Here is a 21,494-nt window from a genome sequence, read left to right as displayed (position 1 = left end):
AATGATCCAGGCAATGGGCTGTATTCTCTAGACATTCAACTTACAGCCTCTCAATGAACAAGTCAGACCTGCAAATGGGTTTTGGGATCATGCCTGTGGGCATTAATGAGCTCATTAGAACATTGTAACAAGGATTATCTGAATTTCTCATTTAGAGAGTTGAAGTTTTTCTAAGACTCTTGCCTTCAACTACCAATGCAGGTCAGTTTAAAAACAATGCTGTTCTAAAACCGTATTTTTTTTATTACACTGGGATTGGTCCTGATGATCATGGGTAATTTATAGTCATTAAAAATGGTAAAAAATGGTAAAATACTTGATTCAAAACAATACAAGAAACATAGCATTTCTGGTTTTATTTCTATGAATTCAAAGTAGCATAACTGACCTTGGTAGTAATTTCCATACTGATATAAAAACACTACTTCTCATTGAAACCATCACACCCTCTAATGGATACCAAGCCTTTGCCTGCAGTTTTCATTGATCTTACAATTGAAAACTTCTCTTCATCATCCACTTTACCTCTCTCACAGTAGTAGCCATAAAGATGGTTATTCTGAAAACTACTTGAGTGCATATCTAGATGAAGATGTGATTCTTTCAACAACTGTACAGTTTACTTACTGGGATTAGACTGGAAAAATATGTTTACATGTTTTTAATAAAAATGAATCAAACAACAGATCCCCTAAAACCTATAACAGGGCTATACCAACATCATGTAGAAATATATAACAAAACTTATATAACAAAACTTATATATATATATATATAACTTATATATATATAAAACTTAAATATATATATAATATATAACAAAACTTTTCTTAAGGCTTTACTCCAGACTGTCTGGAGTAAATACATTATTAAACCACAGCATTTTTAATGACTGTACTTACCAGTTGCTGTCCTTGGATGCCCCAGGCTGCATACTGTAAAACTGAATCCTCTACTTCTGGAGGGTTTAACTCCCAAACTTCCCTTGAAAAAATGCAAAGATTTTTACTCAAACACATTGGCATCACCTTATGTAGAGAACCACTGAAAATGACATCATATTGCAGAAACAACATGACCTACCTTGTGTGTATGTTATAAATCACATATGATGCTGTGTAAGAATAATGAAAAACCTGTGACAAAAAAAAAAAAGCATAAGAATTACAAAAACAAATACTGGACTAAATAAAGACTACAAATATGATAGTAACAGTCTTTCAGTCCCTGTAAAGATTAATATCTTCATTACTGAACAATTTGAGTGAAATAATTATAACCAATGAACTTGAGCCATGGTTGGACTGCTGTATGAAGGACACATGTACTAAGCTAATATTTTGACCAACCACATAAATTGTATAACACAGAAAAGGTCCCTGTCAGAAAAATCTTCATTCCTGCTTAACAAAAGAATTTTAAAGAAACAAAAGCAAAAAAAAACAACAGAAGAAAAGAAAACCAAACAAAACCTCGACTCCAGAACATACATTTGGAAAATAAATTACTTTTCCCTCCATTTCTTCCTCAGGTTCTGGTCAAAATGATTGTACAAAACTGTACATCACAGTTATTCTACTTGAAATGCAGACAGATACAGGCTCATATTTAATTTTTCTGACCACCCACAATGTACAGCCTGAACCACCTTCTGGGCAAGTCTACAGAACAGAAAAACTGAGATCTTACTGGGTCTCTCTTTGGTGGGGTTTCCTTAAATGTGTTTTAAGTCTGATTTTGACTGACTTGAAATTCAAGTTTGTAGGAAAGTTTGTAGGAGATTTTTCGCATGCACCATTCTGGGTACAAAAAAGAGCTATTAGTCAGTACACCCTCCTAATTCATCAGAATGTGACCACTGACTTCTGGTCTCAGAAACCCCAGGATTATCTGGATGGGAGAGAAAAGCAAATCCTATGTACAGACTTATGCTACTGTTCTTATTTATTGAAAGTTTTCACTGAGGTGCAAGATATCAAGGCCTTTTGTAGGCATACTCAGCAGATCCATGGTAGGGAACAGCATGGTGCAGTGAATAATGGGATGTACCACTACACCAAAGGGCTAAAATGAAAGCAAAGTATTACAAGTTTTCTCCAAAGTCAAACATGAGTCTTTATACATATATATGTATAGTGAATAATAGATACTTTGCTGTCTTCCAGGCTTGGGTGATTGGTTTTAACTTAGTTGATTTCTTTACCACTATGTCTCCCATTATGAAAACAGTATCATGCCAGAGTATTAATTAATTTGATTATAAATTGAAATTATTTCATGGCTTTGGAATATAAAGTATATATTTGTGACTGTATTAAGAGAAATTCTTCTTTTTAATGTAAACTACTGTCAGAGAGAGACATAGGGTGACATGACTTTAGTGTAGTTTCCCCTCTTTAGAGTTACAGTATTCCTGTCTTGGAAAGACTTATTTCTGGACACTGTTGGACTTGTCCCAGTGAGATGGAAACAGATACAGCTGTAATGCCAAAACTTTGATATAGATATGGGTGCTGGGAACTCTTCAGTTTATATTATCTGCCCCAGGAATTTTTCAGTAGCTGCTCCAAAGAGAAGGGACAGAGGAGGATCACACATAAATAGAGCCATTGGAATTTGGTGATATCATCAGACACGAGTGGGGTTTCAGAGCTTGTTATTTTGGATGGAGGTCATTCAGCAGCAGAACCATCTGAAACATCCTTCCCCTGACTCTTCTTTCCATTATTAGTTCCCTACCAACACAGAGCAAGAATTTAGCATGTCCTAAATCCTTCCTGGCAAGTGCTGCAAAAAGCCAACACAGGTCTGTAAGATTAGTACCAGTACTTTGTGCAGCAGCTTCAATTTCCTTTCAATAAAATTAACTTTTAGACACGAATAATTTTTTTTTTTTTTTTTTTTTTTCTTTTGTGGGATCTGAATCTGGTAGTCTGTTGATAAAGTTTGCAAAGATACAGACTGAGAACTCATACAGGTTAAGCTTGGGCTGCACTGCCCCCTCTCATGCTGCATTTACAGTCAAGGCTGGGCATCATCTTCAGAATTCAAGTCCAAAGTGCTATCATTTCTGTTTCAAAATATGTTCAAACATTTCTTGTGCTCCGTGCCTTCTAACAGAGCTGGTATCAAAAGATTGCAGTAAGGTTAATATTTAAGCATGGACAGATAATTACTCCAGCTGACAAAACAATTACATACTTTAGTTGTGTGAAACTGAGAAAAAAGGACAGACACAGTCAAGAAAAAAGACTCATCCAGGTACAAAGAGGAGAATCAATTAATAAATACAGACACAGAAAAGGTCTCTAAGAGGCGAAGCAATGCAGGATAGCAAAGCCTTTTAAAATATTAAATGCATTGCAGTCATTTCTGCACTGTCATATGAGAAATGAAGAAAGAAAAGGAAAATGAAGAAAGGAAAACCTCCTTGTGTAATTGACTGTCCCCATTAAGATGGGACTCATGAGAAGCCTTACCCCATGTACTGATGCATGTTTGTGAGGGTTCAGACAAGTAAATAGCTTCCTTGTTTCTGCTGTCATGAGCAAGAGAACTTTCAAGAACTGAAGAATGTTCAAGAGCTGTGAAAATGGCTTTTCAGATCAGAAAGACAGCAAACCTCCCCTTCAATATAATTTAATTTTGCTTTTGCTAAAGAATTCAGTAGGTAACCAGTTTTCATATCATACATTTCTTCTGAATTCAGACTTTCATCAATTTATAAACTGCAGACAGCTTTTATGTGATGCTGTTCAAAAGTGAAAAAGTTAGCTGCATTTTTTGTATGGAAAAAACCAGTATTAAAGAACTATATGACAAAGAACCAAAATGAAAAGGTGAAAAAAGTATTTCAAGACAAATTACTTCAGTCAAAACTTCCTGAAATAACAATCTATTACTCAGCTAGCAGCCAACAATAAAACCCCCACACTTATCAATCACAATCTGAACTTTTAGATGACATATTTTTCTAGGGTTTGTATGTCCTTTGTTTTATACCTTTTGAGGAATGTCTTTGTCTTTCCTAAGGTTTATAAAAAATGAAATACTGATTTGGAACCCAATGCATAGCCCAGGAAAACACGATGCAGGAAAACAATGAGTAATGTATACTTAGCCAAATACTCTCTACTAATTCTCTTCTTTGTCTACTCTCAGTTCTTTGTCCTTGGGTAATTTGGAAAACATCTCTCAGCAGAATTATCTTTGTGCTAAAAGATGCCAAGAAAACCTCACTGGCAGTATTCCCTACAGAATGATTAGGGCCCTCAGATACAAAAAATGGATAAATTATGACATTGGAACCTTCCAGCAATAATCACAAAATGCTCTGGTATGCCAAACACCTTGATGCAACCTTTATCCATCCCCTATGTTATAAACTCATTATATTCTTTTATGTTATTTATTTAAAGCAGTACTGATGCCTTCTTACTAGCATGACTTTGTTCAGGGTAGTGAAAGAACTGTCCTGTATTTTCATTTTTACCCAGCAGACACCCATATTCTGAACTTGTCTCTGGGGTTCTCAGTGCTGCTGGACTCCATAAATTCTCCTTTCAGATTCAAATAGAACTTCTCACAGGTCATAGCAGCACTCAGTCTGGGCAAGAACAATAAAAAGTGATAGTATATGAAATACACTGAAAATTTTAGCATCTGCAGAAATACTTTCAGTTATCCCAAAGTTTATCAGCCAAATAATCATAGAATCATAGAATCATAGAATTGGCTGGGTTGGAAGGGACCTCAGAGATCACCAAGTCCAACCCTTTTACCACTGTTGTGGTTGCTAGACCATGGCACTGAGTGCCACATCCAGTCTCTTTTTAAATATCTCCAGGGATGGAGAATCCACTACTTCCCTGGGCAGCCCATTCCAATGCTTGATCACTCTCTCCGTAAAGAAATTCTTTCTAATATCTAACCTAAACCTCCCCTGGCACAACTTAAGACCATGCCCTCTTGTCTTGTTGAAAGTCGTCTGGCAAAAGAGACCAACCCCCACCTGGCTACAACCTCCTTTCAGGGAGTTGTAGACAGCGATGAGGTCTCCCCTGAAAGGGAACGTACCTCCCACAAACTATTCCTGTGGTACATATCTATTTATTTGCACTGTACCTAGCAATTAAGAGACTACTTAAAAGCCATTCGCTTCCCATTAATTAAAAAAAATATCACAGCAGAGTATGTTTAATTAACTGAAATTGCAGATTATGCTATCACACCCACCTCACTCATCACAGAACACATACATTGACTTGGAAGTCAGGAAGTTTCTCAATGTTCAAAATCATACAGCTCTTTCTAATTCATAATCAGATCTTTTATGTGTTAATTTACACTTTTGTTTGCATGGTAAACAAACCCATGTATTTTAAGAGACTGCCACTTGGAATGAAAAATTATTATATTATTATTATAAGAATAAAATTGATCAGAATTGAAACCTGAATGATCAACTGTAGCTGTGGGAAGTAACTGACATGATATTTTTATGCGTCCTAAATAATATTGGTCATAAAAAGAGAAGGATAAGGAAATTTCTTCTATTGCTACACAAGCACAAGTCCATTATCAGGCAGTTCACAGATAAGAGAATCTGACCTGGAAAAGGTTTTGTGTGCTTGAAAGCTTTTCTTTTCTTTCCCAGCTACATCAGTTGGTCTAATAAAAGATTATTACTTCTTCCCACAAATCTGTCTCATTTATCTCTTCAGGCCATCACATCTATAACAGTGTTATGGAGAAACAAACATTCATGAGCCCATCTTAAAAAAGGACTACTTTAAAACTAAAAATTATCCTTCCCAACTAATAGTCTATGCTACAATGTATTTCACAAAATGCCTGAGAACCAAGTAATTAAGGGACACGACACACTGAAGCAGGCAAATAAACAAGAACACATCTTGCCGAGGACACTCTCTTCTGAGCTTATCCATGGCCCTTCTATCTTTTGAGGATCTTGCATAATGCACAAGGGATGCTCAGCATGTTTTCAAACTGCCCCACTGAGTGCCAGGCACAGGAACCACTGTACACAGCTTGAAGACTGCAACATGAGTAGTGTTTTGTCTTCATCTTCTTTGCTATAATTGAATTAAGCATTTGAAACTGCTGAAAAATCTACTTACCAAACCAAAGACTTTGCCATGGTAAAGCGATTACAAGGGCAAAATAAAAGTTAACCAATCCTTCTTCCATCATTCACACCAGGAAGTGCTCCCACATGATGCCACACACAACCTCACACACAGCTCCAAGATCAAACTTTCAATAAGCCTTCACTAAAGACTCAAAAATTCAATTTAGCAAAAGAAATGCAAACATATCTCGTGTCCTCTTTTGGAGGATCCAAGCCACAAACACATGTGGCCCATTATATAATAATTACATTATAAATGAAGACAATTAATTAAACATACACTGTATCAATCAGGGGCTTGCTGCATATTTATGGAAATAATATGGGTTAGAGATTGGAATTCTGTTGACTCCGTGCCACTGCAATAAATGTAGTGAAATCACAGATTGTGTATTGATACTAAAGCTCAACTCACTTTGGGGTACACACCAGAAAGGGTTCACAGTGTGCTTTGCTTAAGTGGTACCTTTTGTTCTGGGAGGTTGTTTGACTGGTCCTGCATTCAGCAAAAATAAATCACATGAGTTAATGACTGATTTCATATGGATGCTATTTGGGATAGAGAGAGGCACAGAATTTAACTTGTGACTTATGGATTTGAATCACAATCCAGTACATCTTTTCAGTTTACCTTAATTTTAAACTGCAGTTAATGATTCATTGATTCACAGGTCATACAGCTTGAAAGAACTTCGATGATCATTGTGCCTGACCTCCTACAGCTAAAACAAAGTTTGTGGGACCTCATTTTAAATAGTAGGAGATTCCCAATGTGTTCTGCAATACATTTCAGATTAATCCTGAGGACAAACAAAACAACAAAACCAAAACCAACCAAACAACCCAGGAGTCTGTAAAAATGAGATGATGAATTTACAAACATCTTTGAACTCTACTTTTCCTACCCAATTCCAGAAGCAAAAAAATAGAGGTAAATTTTGTCCAATACTGATGCCTAAATCTCTATATATTTTCCCATAATTTTTTGCCTTTTAAAGTGGAATATTCTGTTTCTGAAAGCTTTGTATCTAACTGCAAGGTGTTAATCTAAAATACCTTGATGCATTTGAGCACTAAAGTTAAATGACAAGGTTATAACTTTGCACAGCACTGTACTTATTTGTTTCAATCAACATCAATTACTTGTCATGATTGATAAGAACAAGTGCACATCATTGGTAATAATTTATGGCTAGCATTAATACTTTGGGATATGAAATATTGCCAGCCATAACAACTTCATGCTGCCAAACCAAAATAAATATAAAGGTGAGACATTTCTAGACACTTAATTTATCTATAAGAAAAAAGGCTGTCAAGGAAGCCTAAACAAAAATGCACCTCTAGAAAATCCACTAAAGCTTCAACTATTCCACATAAAATTTTTCTATAAGATTAATTATCGCAAGAGAAAGATATCCACTGCAGAAAATTAATTAATTCACAATCAATTAAATTCAGTTCATCTAACTAGCAGTAATGTGACACAAACTACAGTTCAGAACAAATGCAGAAATGTTTTTTTTTCCTTCTACATCAAGTGCTGAGATAGACCACCCTATATTTAGATATGTAACTCAATCATTTTTTAATATATAAAAACTTTAGATGAGTGAATTATTCAAAAAAGAATGTTCTACATTGCTACCTCTGGAAGCCTCATCTATCACTGTCTTTTGAAATTCTGTTAGTTGCACTATCACATAAAATATGTTTCTTGAGTCTTGTAGAAGACAATTTACAACAAAGAATTTATGAGATTTTTTTTTTACCTTATTCACTTCCAGCATTAAAAAGCAGGTATGACTTCACTGAGATCATTGTTACATGACAGAGGCTGCTAAGTGTCAAGCTTCAAGCACAAGGTGTGCATTTTTATACTGATACACAGATACCTGCACATCATTCTCCAGTGTATCCTCACACTTCTGCTCACTGTGATTAATGATTAAAATTTTGACTTTACTAATATTTTGGGATTTATAGAATCTTGTATTTTCCAAAATGAATTCTTAGCAGTTTCACAATATACATACCTATACATGCCTATTTTGATCTGGAGTAGCTTTAGGTGAAGTAGAAGATACCAATTCTAACAGCAAAACCAGAACTTCATCTCCATAGAAATAGGATACTTTAAACAGTCTGAGCTCTTTACAGGGTCCTTCCAGTATAACCTAAATCCTTTATGAGAGACATCCTTTATGGGAAGCTTGGATTGAGTATCCCCACACATATTGAAAACTGTTAACTGCAGTCAAAAATGTTTTAAATTACAGACTGTTGAAGGCAGAGAGTCTTCTTAGAGCATTTTCTGATGTTTTAATTCAGTTTGCTCTATGGAATACTGTGGAAGGAAGAATCAAGCTAAAACTAGGTTTTCCTCTCAGGTTTTTTTGTTTGGTTTTTTTTTTTATTCCAAGTAATATGTTCACTCCATATTGTGTTTATTCAAACATAATTTAGTTTAGTGCTAAAGAGAAAACTGGCAAATATAGAAAAAATACCACTTTGTTTTGAAGAGACACACTTATGGTGATATTTACAAAAACTGCATAAGCTGATTCAACTGAAGTATCATGCACAAAGAAACGGGTAAAAAGTTCTTGAGAAAATATTTTCTAGAATCACATTCAACACAAAACCAAATGTCCAGGTTCTTAGCACAAAACTGAACTGAAGATGCCTTGAAATAATGAGGATACAAAAGAAAACCAAGACATACAATGGAACCATTTTGAAGTAAAGACTACAGTCTCAGTATCTCTTTTTCTTCTCCAGACAATCTGACTCACTGGCAACAGTAAGAAAGCAGATACCAGATGCTCCTCTGCTGTTTGCTTACAAATGACATGAGGAGATGAAAGGACCCTACGGAGCTGGAGAAAGAACAGGCAATGAGATAAATAACCAGTGAGTCTGAAGAACAGAAAACAAAAACTGAGAACTGGGCTTAGGGGAAGCAGATGGGTAAAGTAGCAAGCATGGAAGATGGAAAGAAAGAGACAAAAAGACAGGGCTAAAAATATCAGTACAGGAAAAATAGAAACAATAAAAAGATGGAACAAGTTCAGAATAAAACAGCAGATTTATCTGCTTTCCTGACTGACCTGTTGGCCTAGTCAGAGAAGAGACAGTCAGGCAATATTGATTTGATCAAAGAGTCAGGAACCCAGCCAATGAATCTTCTGAGAAAGATGGGATGAGTTCCTCATGCATAATGTTGATGGGAGATACCTCTGCCATACAAGAGAACTGGGAGACAGGACCCTTAAAATGTTTGAAACACACACAGACCTTTACTAGTCTTTGGCCATTTGCTCTGGGACAACGTTTTCAATCATAGGATTATGTATTACTGCTTAAAAGTCAAAACAGTGCCAACCATCTCCCTTTATATCTACTTGCCCAGTGGACTGAATTGTGTTGTTCAGGGGTGTTTCCAGTGAAAGGAAGCTCTGCCTTAGCATTTTCTAAGGCTCAGGCTGACCCTTTTCCTTCAGGCTACACAATTCTGTATTACTGGAAAGACAGAGTTTCCATGAAGGTTACTTGTCTCTGCTTCCATGCAGAGGTAGACATTCCAGATTCCAATGACAAAGGAGTTAATACTTCATTGCTTCAATTCTCTAGGATTTCTGTTCTTTGGAGAGGTGAACAGTAGAGCTGAGGTGGTTTTGGTTGTTTTAAAAAAGATTTATTTTCATCCTTTTCTTTTGTGAAATGTTCTTATCTTGTCTTTTATTCTATGTTAAGAGTAATTAACTATTTTTTTGTTGTTCTTGATGTTACATATTTCCCAGAGAACTATTTTCTGCTCTGATTGTACAGTCACAGAATATACGAGACCCTGTATCAGACATAACCTTTTGTTAAGGAGTAGCAAACCAGCTTCTTTGTGTTTTTTATTAGTCTCACATGAGATCACCATTAATGGTGAACATAACAGTAGCTCCTGTGAAGCCGACTTCTCCCAAAATCTCTGAAGCAAAATCTCTTCATTACTGCCACACATCTTCCTTTAATTGCCTCCATGTAACACAGCTTTGGTTCCTTCTTCATTAACATATCTGGTTACAGACAATGCAGTTTGCTTCCTGTTTGAATGCTTTTCCTAAGACATCTAAAAGTTCACTGGCAACCATGCCATTCCTCATCTTCACCTACTGCGTTATCAAAGTAGAGAAAGGCAACTTCAAGACTGAACTCAAAAGAAAGGAACAAACTGTATTTTATTAATTTATGTTGGCTGGTACAGAACCTACCAAAAGTACAGCTCACAGGCATTTCTGCATAGCTGACAGTGCAGATGGTATTGCTTGTCCTAATATGGCTCCCCTGAGAATTAATTTTGATTGTAATGGGAGACCTTTCCTCCCTGTCTTTCAACATTTCATAATTTTGTTGATCATATTTCTAGATTTCCCCATCTGTCAACTCACTGCTTTCCCTGTTTCCATCCAGAGACAGCAGTTCCAAATATTTTGTTAAAGCCCTGCTCTGATAATCTCTGCAAACAAGATTTGCAAGGTAGTTCACCATGCTTATGAACTGACTGCATTGCACGGTGGCTGCCAGGCAAGTCAACAGCAAAACATTGCTGGTTCAAGCTGCTGTAGGACACCTTTTACTACGAGATACAATCTCAGGTTCCTATCTCATGTACAAAGATGCATCAGTGATTACAGTGAAAAAATATTTTTCTAATAATTTAGTCTCTGAGTAAAAGATGCAGCAAGTATGCTAAATATCTCTTACATCAGTCATCAGCCAAGCCAGTGTCAAATATTCTTGTATGCAAATTAAATGTTTCTATGATCTGATTTCACTGTACCAAATTAAGGACTCAGCTGGAGTTGCTCTTTTAACACTACAAGTTAATTTTGAAAGGTCACTTGCACATTTTCTGAGCTTCTGTTCTGATCCCAAAAAGCTTGTTTGGGAGATCCAACATAAATGTTTCACAGTGGATTTTGAAGAAAATAATCTAGATTCAGAGCTTGGCTGACCACCTGACAGCAAAAAAGTTGAAAGGAGAAGATTCTTGACAGAAAAAAATCCTCTGTTACAGTAGCCTAACCTCACTATGAGCTTTTCAAATCTAGGAATTAATAAAATTTTTCTGCCTGACCCTTTTAACCACTGCAACCTGTGTTGCAGAATGTGTTCAGAATGTGTCTGAAAAGAGACAGCCACAGGAAACCTTTCTCTCTGATGAGAGAAATCTTTTAATTGGTATCTGTAAACTTTGGGTAGATCATTAAGGTGTGATTTGTATCCAGAAGCAGGTAGTAAGTCTAAATAGGAACAGCTATTAAACTGACAAACACATTCCCATTGTTCACATGTGTGTATACAGATATATATGTATACATATATTTACATAGGAAGCAACAACTGGAGATAATCAGTGATTTGCACAATGAAACACTAAAGAGTTATTTGTTCACAGAGATGACCCAAGTAGTCAGCAACACATTGGGGTAGGTCATAACTTCAATGGATCATTCCATGCTGGTGCTTCCTTGCAAGGACAACAGTAACACCAGAGTTTCCTCGTGGCCATATTTGACATAATTTTCAATCCTTCTTCTGCATAGAACATACACAGGCAATAGAATTCTAAGATTTCTAGAGATGGAGGCATTTATGTGCCAGACGAAGTCAAGGAGATGTCAATACGTCAATGAGATGCACGGCTCTAGCATGATTCTTAAATATCATCTTGGTGTTTATCTGCACCTTTAGGCATTCAAATCTGACATGTAAACACTTGGAAATGGTTACCCTTACCCCTTCCACATGTCCTAAAGCCATCAGAGTCAAAAGATAAAAAAATCCAAGTGATTTTATATCAAATACCTGATGTAAAGAGCTTATATTCCTAGCACATCCTCAAGTGGAGCAAATTCCATTATGTAACCACTTATTTGACATTTCATTTGTCTTCCTTGTAATTCAATGGGCAGAATTAAATGATTAAACCTAAAGTGATTATGTACATAATCAGTAAAAACAGATCAATCCTTTTTTAATTTCAATAGTGGGGGTTAAAAAAGTGTTTAAGCACCTTTAATATGAGGAACTACCTAGTAAAACTCACATTTGTGTCCTTTTAAAAATAATAATGGGGCTTTAATTAAATTAAGCTTCTTAGATTTCCAAGTGGCTATTTTATGATAATCCACTGGCAAGACTCTCAGTTGCTGTACTGTTTTCTAATACTCTAGACTATGTTTAGTTATGTTGGTTTTGAACATCTAAACCCTTTTAAAATATCTGAGTTTGTCTTCTGTTTTTAAAATGTCTTTGATCTCTTCTAGGACATATAAAATCAGCGACATACTCAAGAGGAAGAACAACCATTTCTGCTTGATCAGTCACTTGACCATCAAGCTCCCTGAAATTTTCTTGTTCCTTACAGATATTTAACATCAATTTGGCAAAGCCATTACAGAATCTCAGCTATTAATAATGGTGCAGCACTTTGAATGATTCTCAGTCAACTCCCTTTAATTATATTTTACCTTTGAGACCTATAGATTTAATATGCAAGCAGATTTAAAAAAAAAATACACAAAATCATACATTCTGATCCAGGCTTCTTTAAAAGATGAGAATCTAATATTCGATTAACACAAACAGCAAAGCTTTGTACATGGTGAGGAGAAGGGAGAGGATCTACAGGAAATTCACCCTCTCAGAGGGTGCAGATTTATTCAGGTTCTGTTGTGTGAGTCTGGGAGGTGTAACTGGTTCAGCTCTCTCAAAGGCAGGATCTCCTCTGATTTAATTCAAACCCAGATTTTCATGATCTTCAGTGGTAAAAAGCACAGCTGTCCTCACAAACATAAAGAGCCATTTTAGGCATCTCTTTCACATGTAGACTTCAGCTTGCCATTAAATAAATAAATGTTTCACAAGTGACCTTACTTCTCAACATTCCTGTTCCAGCCAATATTCAGTGGGCAGAGAAATTTATGGAGTACATGTGAAAGCTTTGGGACTTTGATTAAATTTGACTTTAAGAATTAGTACTTGTTAAAATGTTGATAATTCCTTCTCTTTCATTGTAATTGCTTTGTATATCAAAAATGCATTTAGCAAGACTATCCATTTGATTCCATACTAGTAATAACACATTTACTTTTTTACAACTTTTCATGTTTTTATCACACAGTGAAGTGTTTCATTATATTCCATAAATGCATTTTAAGATATAAAATGCTTTCAGTGTAGAGTGCTCTGTCCACAGCATTTTACCAGTAAGTTCAAAGTTATCATTAACTTTCTAACATTGACAGATGATTCCTTATTTAATTAAATAAGCATGCAATTAATTAAGTTAGCATTCAGTTAATTATGAGTCCTAAACTGCTGTGTGCAGTCTGACAAAAACACCTTTTTTGGGGAGCAAAAAAAAAGAAACAAACTAAAATTGCCTGGAACTTGACATACATCATGTGCAATTTCATGTGACTTTATTTAATACTTAAAATTAATACTTAAGTATTTGCTAGTAATAAAAATAATGAGTCAACTAAAACCAACATCATAAGTCACAAATGCAAATGTTATATCAACATAGAAAATTATGTTACTTTTCATAGGACAGATATCAATAAATTTAAGAATTATCACTACAGAATTTAATTTAAATTCAGTTTTCCATTTATATTTGAATAGCGCTTACTTCATGATTTTCTTACTTCTTTTGGTGATTCTTCTCCTATTTACCTAGTTTTCCCAATCATGACATGGTTTTTCTCCATGCTCTATCAGACTTGGCTTAACATGCATTTCTCTATTAGGCTGTTGCAAGAAGAGAGGTTGATGTAGTAAAGAAACTGGAAACTTAACAACCCTGTCTACTAAGATGGAGGAGCTGATCAACATTCTGATCATACTTAATGCAACTTCAACAGGGTTTGTAATCAGTAAGGAAAAGGGAAATTGTTAAGTCTCAAAGATGTGTGTAAATAGACTTTCTCTGACATTGGATTATCCTCTGCACTCAAACTGTGAGTAGAAGACTGTAATACTAAGCAGTAGGAGATTATGTATGCAAAATATCAATACTTGATGCAAAAATAATAGAAAATCTGACTGAGAACCAGGCATAGTCTCACCTCAAGAGAGCATGAGCTGTCCCTATAGCATACAGACAATCCTAGCTTAACCAAGTTATAAAATGCAAAAAAAAAACTCTGTAAGTTTTTTTTCTGAGAAATTTATTTCAGTTTTAACTACCTTTAGAGTTACAAAGGTTCCTCTTCATTGAAACCCAAATCTACTTGGCTAGAAGCTAATCCTATTACTTCTACCACAAAAAGTCTATCATCTTACTATTCACAGGAACCTTTTACATCTTTGAAGACAAACATGCCCAGTTTTCTCTTGATGAGGCTAAGGAAACCCACTTCTTTCTTAACCTAAATAACATTTTCAAGACTTTGCTGTCCTACCAAAAACACTTGTTCAAACACTTGAAGTATGATACTTCCTTTTTTTTCCCTAAACAGTAGAATGCTATTTTTTCTGTTGAATTTGTGACCTGCCCCATCTCCCCATATCTTTTTCTACAATGCTATTGTCTATCATACACTGCCTATTGTGCATTTGTTAATGGGACTTATTCTCAGCTAAGTGTAGGAGATTGCTCTTGTAGCCATTGAATTTTAACCTGCATATTCAAATCACTTCTCCAATGTGTTCATAAAGCTTCCAATCCCAAACTTGTCCCTCAGGCTGCCAGTAACTCAGTTTGGTATCTGCACATTTAAATAAATTTACTCCCTGTTCTGTTACCCAAACCAGTATAGAAAATGGTGAATATCAACTTATCTCTAGACAGGGCACTATAAATCATAATTTTTTTTTTTTCTGAAGATGAACCATTTATTTGCCAGCAATCACTCTAAACATACAATTGAAACCTGCTTTTACTTAAGGTGGTCCCATTTCAAACATGGTTCCTCAGCTCCCTGATGGCAACACTATGGAAACAGCAGGTAACATTCTACTGTCTTCTTTTTTTCTGAGGAAAACCATATCACACCTGCTATTCCTTATCTACTCACCAGGCTTTGTACAATTACAGAGAGAAATTAGACCGATAGGATTTGCATTTTATAGATGGCTATTGGCAGTTACCTACTATACTGCTATCTTCTAGGCACTTCTAAGCTGTCCAACTTTAACTTCCCTTTCTTTTACTCCCTTTCTTTTTCCACCAAAATTCCCCAGAACCTCCAGTTTGCTCTCTTTTTGGAGAAGACCATCATTTGCTCTTTTCAGTTTTATGGATCTTGTTTATCTTCTGTATCTCTTCACAGGTAAAAAATAATCAAAATTACATCACCTCAGATATTTTTCTACAGCAATTGTTATCAGGGCCAGGAGAGCCAATTCCACCCTCTAATTTCATTATCTTACACTCAGTTCTTACCCATTTGTTGTCAATACTAAATGCAGGAACCATCAGATCACAGGTAACCTTGTTATTTAACACTGCAGCAAAACAGTCACCAGTTAAGCCTTCACTATACCACCTGCTACTACCTTTTCCTTCTCTCTCCAACATAAAGATTGATTTTTCCTCATTTTTCCTTTCATTGTTGTTGAAGTACCTTCTAATGGTTATTCACCTTAACCATGTCAGGGCGGACTTCCCAGATGTTAAGTCCTGTATGTCCTGACTATTCCATAAAGACAAACTGACACAAAACCTGAGGGACAACAATTCCTTTGTTCTGCCTCCTCTCTTGTACTTTGACATGCTCTGGAAGAGCCAGTAGAGCCATATGGGAAATTGTGGTGCTCTCCTGAACACCCTCAACACTGCCCAGAGGATCATCACCTGCAGTGAAATTCATCCATAGCATTCACATCCCTGCCTGTGGTCCTTGACTGATTTTCTCTACTTGCTCCCACTATTCTGTTTGTCTCCAAAGTTGAGCATGATGCGTTTGTTTCTTTCTTTGGGTCATGTATTTTCTCCCAACTTCCTACGAGACCCACTGAACAACAAACACAGGAGATAATAACAGGAAAAATGCCTGATTTCTAGCTACTGATACAATAATGAACTGCAAAGAAAAGAGAATGGGGAGCAAAAGAATCTGCCATTGGTCTACAACTCTAGGCCAGTCAGGCAGCTTACAGAAACTGTGCTGCAAGTGCTGTGGCTCCAGATTCTCATGGGAGTTAAATGTTTAACAGCATCAGGCAGTCACCTTTTTATTAATATCAGCAGGAATCCTATGTGAATACATGATGCCTTTTTTAGTATCTTCTAAGAGCCAGATGTAAAATATAACTCAGGTTTGTAAAGTGTATCATAGGCAAAATTCAGGCTGCAACCCCAATATTGCAGCTCTAGGGGAGAAAATAGAATCCCTGGAAGAAACTCAGTTACTGACTGCTCCTACAAGTGCCCTTTCCACATTAACATTCTTCACACACAGGGAAAAAAGAAATAAACCAAACCAAAACAGTTTTGATACACCTGTTAAATTGCTCTGCTATCGCAGCTGATATCCCCAACAGATGACCCATTTGCTCTCCTTTATTGAACATCCTCAGAGCACCATTCATTGCACCTTCACATACCATACCCCAGCAATCCCTCCTGCCCTGTGAAATGCTGCTGGAGAAGGCACAACAGTGGTGCCACACATGAGCACCCAGCTCTTTAGGAAGGGCTTTCCTCCCTCTATCCCTCCAGCAGAGAATCCCTCCCTGCCCCCTGACATCAGAAGCTTCACTGCCCCAGAGACCTGTCTGCCCAGAGACCACTGCTCCTGCACCCACATGAGAGGACTTCAGGGGCTCCTGCTTCAGGTTGCATCCTGCTGCAGCAAGGGACAGAGCAGGGTCCTCAGCTGGAGACCTCAGGCAGAAGCAGCTCATGCCATGTCTGGTTGGGGCACAAGGGATGTGGTTCAGAAACGCTGCCTCCAGCCTGGTTTGAGTTTAGCTCTCCTTGCTTTCACAGTCAACCTCAGGAGAGTCAGTCTCATAGAAACAACTTGCAGAGGCCCCAGGATCCCTGAGGTGTGGTTGGAGGTAGGGACAGGAGGTCCGTTCTCCCTCTGGAAAGGGCACAACCCTGATTCCACTGACCAATATCGTCAGCTAGAAAAGATCTCTGCTAGGGGCATCTTGGACTTGGGCGTTCCCTGCTTAAGATTATAGGCTACTTTAAAGGAAAAACAAGCATTTCTGGAAATCTCCCAACATCTCATGTGTGACCTTTCACAGGAGAAAAGTCAAGCTTGTCTACTCAGAGCACTAATCACAAGACAGACCTCAGGCTCAGACACTGCCTGCCAAGCCGCAGGCTGTGCTACAACTTCTTATGAAAGAGATTTTTCCCAAAACCTCTCAATAAAATAGAGCTTTCACAGGAATACTGACAAAGCCATAATTACAGTGGCAATAGGAGGTGAATTTATAATATACTGTATTTCTTCCCTGTGAAGATATTAATTTGCTTTTTTGAAATGTTCATAGCTAAGCCTGAGATTGGGTTTTTGAATTGTGTTCAGAGGCAATTCATGCATGAGCAAAAATATACTCTACCCTTAATGTACAGAACACTAATTTAAAATGATCTATTTGCCATAACATACATTCATTTCCCTCTTGAAAAGTTCAGAAGCTTCTCCTCCTTTGCATGCAGCAGCACCAGGCTATTCTTATGCACTGGGAGCCCTGGAATACATTTCAGATGAATTATGAAGCTTCTATTTCAATTTTTACAGCAAAAAGATATGGGTTAGATACATGGGTTACATATACAGTGAGGATATGCTAGCAGGTAGAGGTTTCCTAAGGTGCAGTTCCAAAAGCATCACCACAAGGGTGGTTTCACTTATCAAAATATCAAGCAGTGCTTATGTTCTACTAAATATGATTATTTCCAGAAATATTTAAACTTTGTAGGAAAACTATTACCCATTTACAAGGACCAGCCTGTGAAGTTGAATATTCTGAAAATCAAAATCAATTCAAAAGCAAATGAAAATCTTGCATCTTTTAGTGTTAGAAATTGAACCCCATTTTTTACCTAATGATTGAAAAAGAAAAAAAAAATCACATAGGAGTGTGGTAGGGATGAGCCCATCACAACACATCTACATCTGCAGTCTGTGAGATGCTAGCCACAGGCACTATGTTAGACAAAATTTTTTGATAGAAAATTCTAAGGACAATTAAAGCATTTAGAAGGCCATAAATGCTCTGCCCAGCAAAAAAGCAGGTGTCTCTGGCAGTGGATCAAGTTTCCTCTGAAGCTGATAGAATACTGGTTAGAAAGCCCAGCAAGATGTCATTGGAGATGTCACTGTGACTGAAATAATACAGGCATTTTTCAGAACTCTGGAATAACCAAGGGGAGAAAAATATGCTTTTAGTGCCTTCAATTTTTAACAAAGAAATGTAGAAAGCTTAAAATCTGTTATATTTTTTTTAAAATAATAAATCTTATTAAATCATAATTTTGTTCATCAGCTTGGTTTCTCATTCATGATCCCCCATAGGGTAATTTTACTGAGCTCTGACGTTATTTTGGATTCGTATTATCTGTCCTACATAAGATGCAAATTGGGACAGATTTTGAAACTGCTGGATCTTTTGTTCTTCAGGTAGTTTGAAGAAAGGATTATTGTCAGTCTTTCTATAATTTCAGTATGTTTTCACCTAGTTAAATAAAGCTGTTGTGCTGCTCCTTTAGGCAGTATCACTACATTCACTCAACTGAAGATGGTAACTCGACAGCCACATGACAGAGTTTGTAGTGTAAGCCTTGTGACCTGTATCTTGTCTGCCTTGGACTGTGCTCTTAATAACACATAGAGCAGAAATCAAAGGAGCAAGGTCACAGCCCATGCTCAGTCATGAGAAACACAGTAAAAGAAAACACATCTTAGCATTGTACCATGTTAAACTCACTGTCAGGAAGCCTTTACATGGCCTGTCTCAAATCAAACGTGACATTCCTGCTTATTTATTTTTAATCAAACAGAAATATTTAATTAAATTTCCCCTAACAATTAATCTTTCACTTTAAGTAATATGCCATTTATGCAGAATCTGGGGTCACAATTAATGCTAGAGAACAGAAATGTCAACTTCAAACTTAATATCTCCTACAAATAGGAAATTCTGTCTCGGTACATGATGGTTTGAGGTTGTAGACTCTTAAAATAATTTAAAAGTGGCTGAACCCTGCTTCAAATTCAATCAAGCACATATTCTTTTCCCATAACAGGTGATGATGAAACAGATTATTTGAAACATTTAAACCAGAAGATATTAAAAATACATCACCATATAGAAACACTGAAAAAAAACGTCAGGAAGAAATGCCTAAGTATATACAGCTCATAAAGAATAATGAGAACAGAAGTTGTACAAAATGACTATTAAAATTCACACAGAGTTTAATCTTTAATTCACTTTGAGTACCTTTGGAAGTTAATTCATCCAGGTGCATTCTGACCTGCATTCAAGAAAGCCAAGGTACATGGGTTTATTATACCAAATTATACTTATAACCAAGGTGTAATTAGTACTGTAGTAGAACAGAATTTGGCTTTGGATATGTCCTCAATGCCTCTAAAATTTTAACCCCAAAGTTCATTGCTCTTGGGACTTAGCCTATAGTTTACAAAGTACTCTGTATCTTAACAGAACTATGCAAACTAATGCAACTGCCATTAATTTGTGAATGCATTTATTGTTAAAAACATGAACTAGTCACATGAATCAAACAGAACACAGTCTCTATTTTTATTCTCTCCCTTCATTATCAGGGATGAGAGGGGGATTAATAGAGAGCCATTCAGTTCAATGCCAGCCCAGTGTTAAACCATGACAAAACTCCTGTTTTTTGGGAGTCAGGGAGATTCTTCAAGGAGCCTGATGAATTGTACTGTCACAAGCTTTTCCATATAAAACCTTATTGTGTTTTAAAGTTCTTACATGCAGCACTATATGCTGTTTCTGTTGCACAGTTAACTTGAAAAACTGTCCGTTGTACTATTTTTTAGCTTTCAATTCTGGAAAAATAGGCAAAATCTCTCTAAAACTTTAACTCTGACAACCTGGTTCATAAGCTGAGGCTTTTCAAACTAAGACTTCATTGAAAATCTCTGTTCTGGAATAAGATGCCAGTACCTTGGGAATGAAAGCAACAACTGCCTTGTAAACAAACTCCTAATTAAAACATTAATGGAATTTTTCTCCTAGAAATACCCATGCTATTCTAACACATAAACTCTTCTATGTTTAGTCCCTACAGTGTCTCACTGATATGTGACACAAGTCTACAATGCAGGGGAAATGTGGATTCCTAAATATCTTAGATGGACACATGCAGTTACTGCCCTTGACAGGAATCCCATGCAGCAGAAAACCAGAGAGGGTTTCAGTTGTCTGGAATTTAGGAATCCAACAGCTCTCCAAAATTGTCTGTCACACTGGGAGAAGACAGATTATAAACAGTACATTGCCATCTAAAATAAACTACTTTCACCTCATATCATAATTTATCATGGGCAAGCTAGTTCCAAAATGTTTTAATGACAGACTGGAGTACTACAGACATATCCAAACCTGTTACATTAGCATGATTGTTAGCTCTTCCTATTTGACTTTCTTCAGATTCTCACTTGTCTATAAAGCCACCTGCCACAAAAATCTAGTCTCAGAATGACACCCATTAACTGAGCAGAAATAGCAGTTTTAAATTCTTTTTTTTTCACTCTTGCATGTTGTACATGAAAAACCTGATCCATTACCACCCAAATGATCCATCACCAATGAAAACAATAGAATAAGAAGCACGGTCTCAATTACATTATTTCTGAAGAGCTTAGAAGCTAAGAAGTCAAGTAATGAAACAATCCCAGATTTCAAGGACATCGTCAAAAAGTAGAACTGAGCGAGGTATAAGGAAGAATAATCTCTGTTCAAGTAAAGGACATTTCATCATATTTTAGCATGAAAGCAGAGCCTACTAGTGTCAGCAGATTATGTAGGCACTAATTTAAAAAAGAAGTATCAGACAATCAGCAATTTCTTATGCCTAGAAGGGAAACCTGACTAGAGGACCATTAGAACTCCACAGAATTGACAACTAGCTTACTGAAATGCTGAACTGATTCTTTTTGTTTCATCTTCAAGCTCATTTCCCAGTAGACAATGGTCTCCTCCAATTTAGAGTTTTGAAACATTACAAAGTTTAAAATATTAATACACTGTGTGGTAAAATATATAACACGTTGCACATTAATTTTCCACAGTACCCTCTTCAAAGACATTTCATAAGGAAAAGTTG

General features: G+C 36.5%; 1 protein-coding gene across 3 annotated transcripts in view; it reads right to left on the bottom strand.

The window, feature by feature from the left end:
- DPP10 (dipeptidyl peptidase like 10) overlaps nucleotides 1–21,494 on the bottom strand; it is a 182,967-nt gene that overhangs the window by 67,014 nt on the left and 94,459 nt on the right. For all 3 annotated transcript variants that reach the window (XM_008497029.2, XM_030453986.1, XM_030453987.1), the window contains 2 exons: nucleotides 1,084–1,136; nucleotides 903–984 (listed from right to left, as the gene is read on the bottom strand). In XM_008497029.2, coding sequence (XP_008495251.1) covers nucleotides 903–984; nucleotides 1,084–1,136 — 135 coding nt within the window. The remainder of the gene's footprint in view (nucleotides 1–902; nucleotides 985–1,083; nucleotides 1,137–21,494) is intronic.

The sequence above is a fragment of the Calypte anna genome, chromosome 7 (genome assembly GCF_003957555.1).
Source record: "Calypte anna isolate BGI_N300 chromosome 7, bCalAnn1_v1.p, whole genome shotgun sequence".
Taxonomy (NCBI): domain Eukaryota; kingdom Metazoa; phylum Chordata; class Aves; order Apodiformes; family Trochilidae; genus Calypte; species Calypte anna.
Note: the sequence above shows the minus strand (reverse complement) of the source record. Positions and strands in the feature narration are given on the sequence as shown.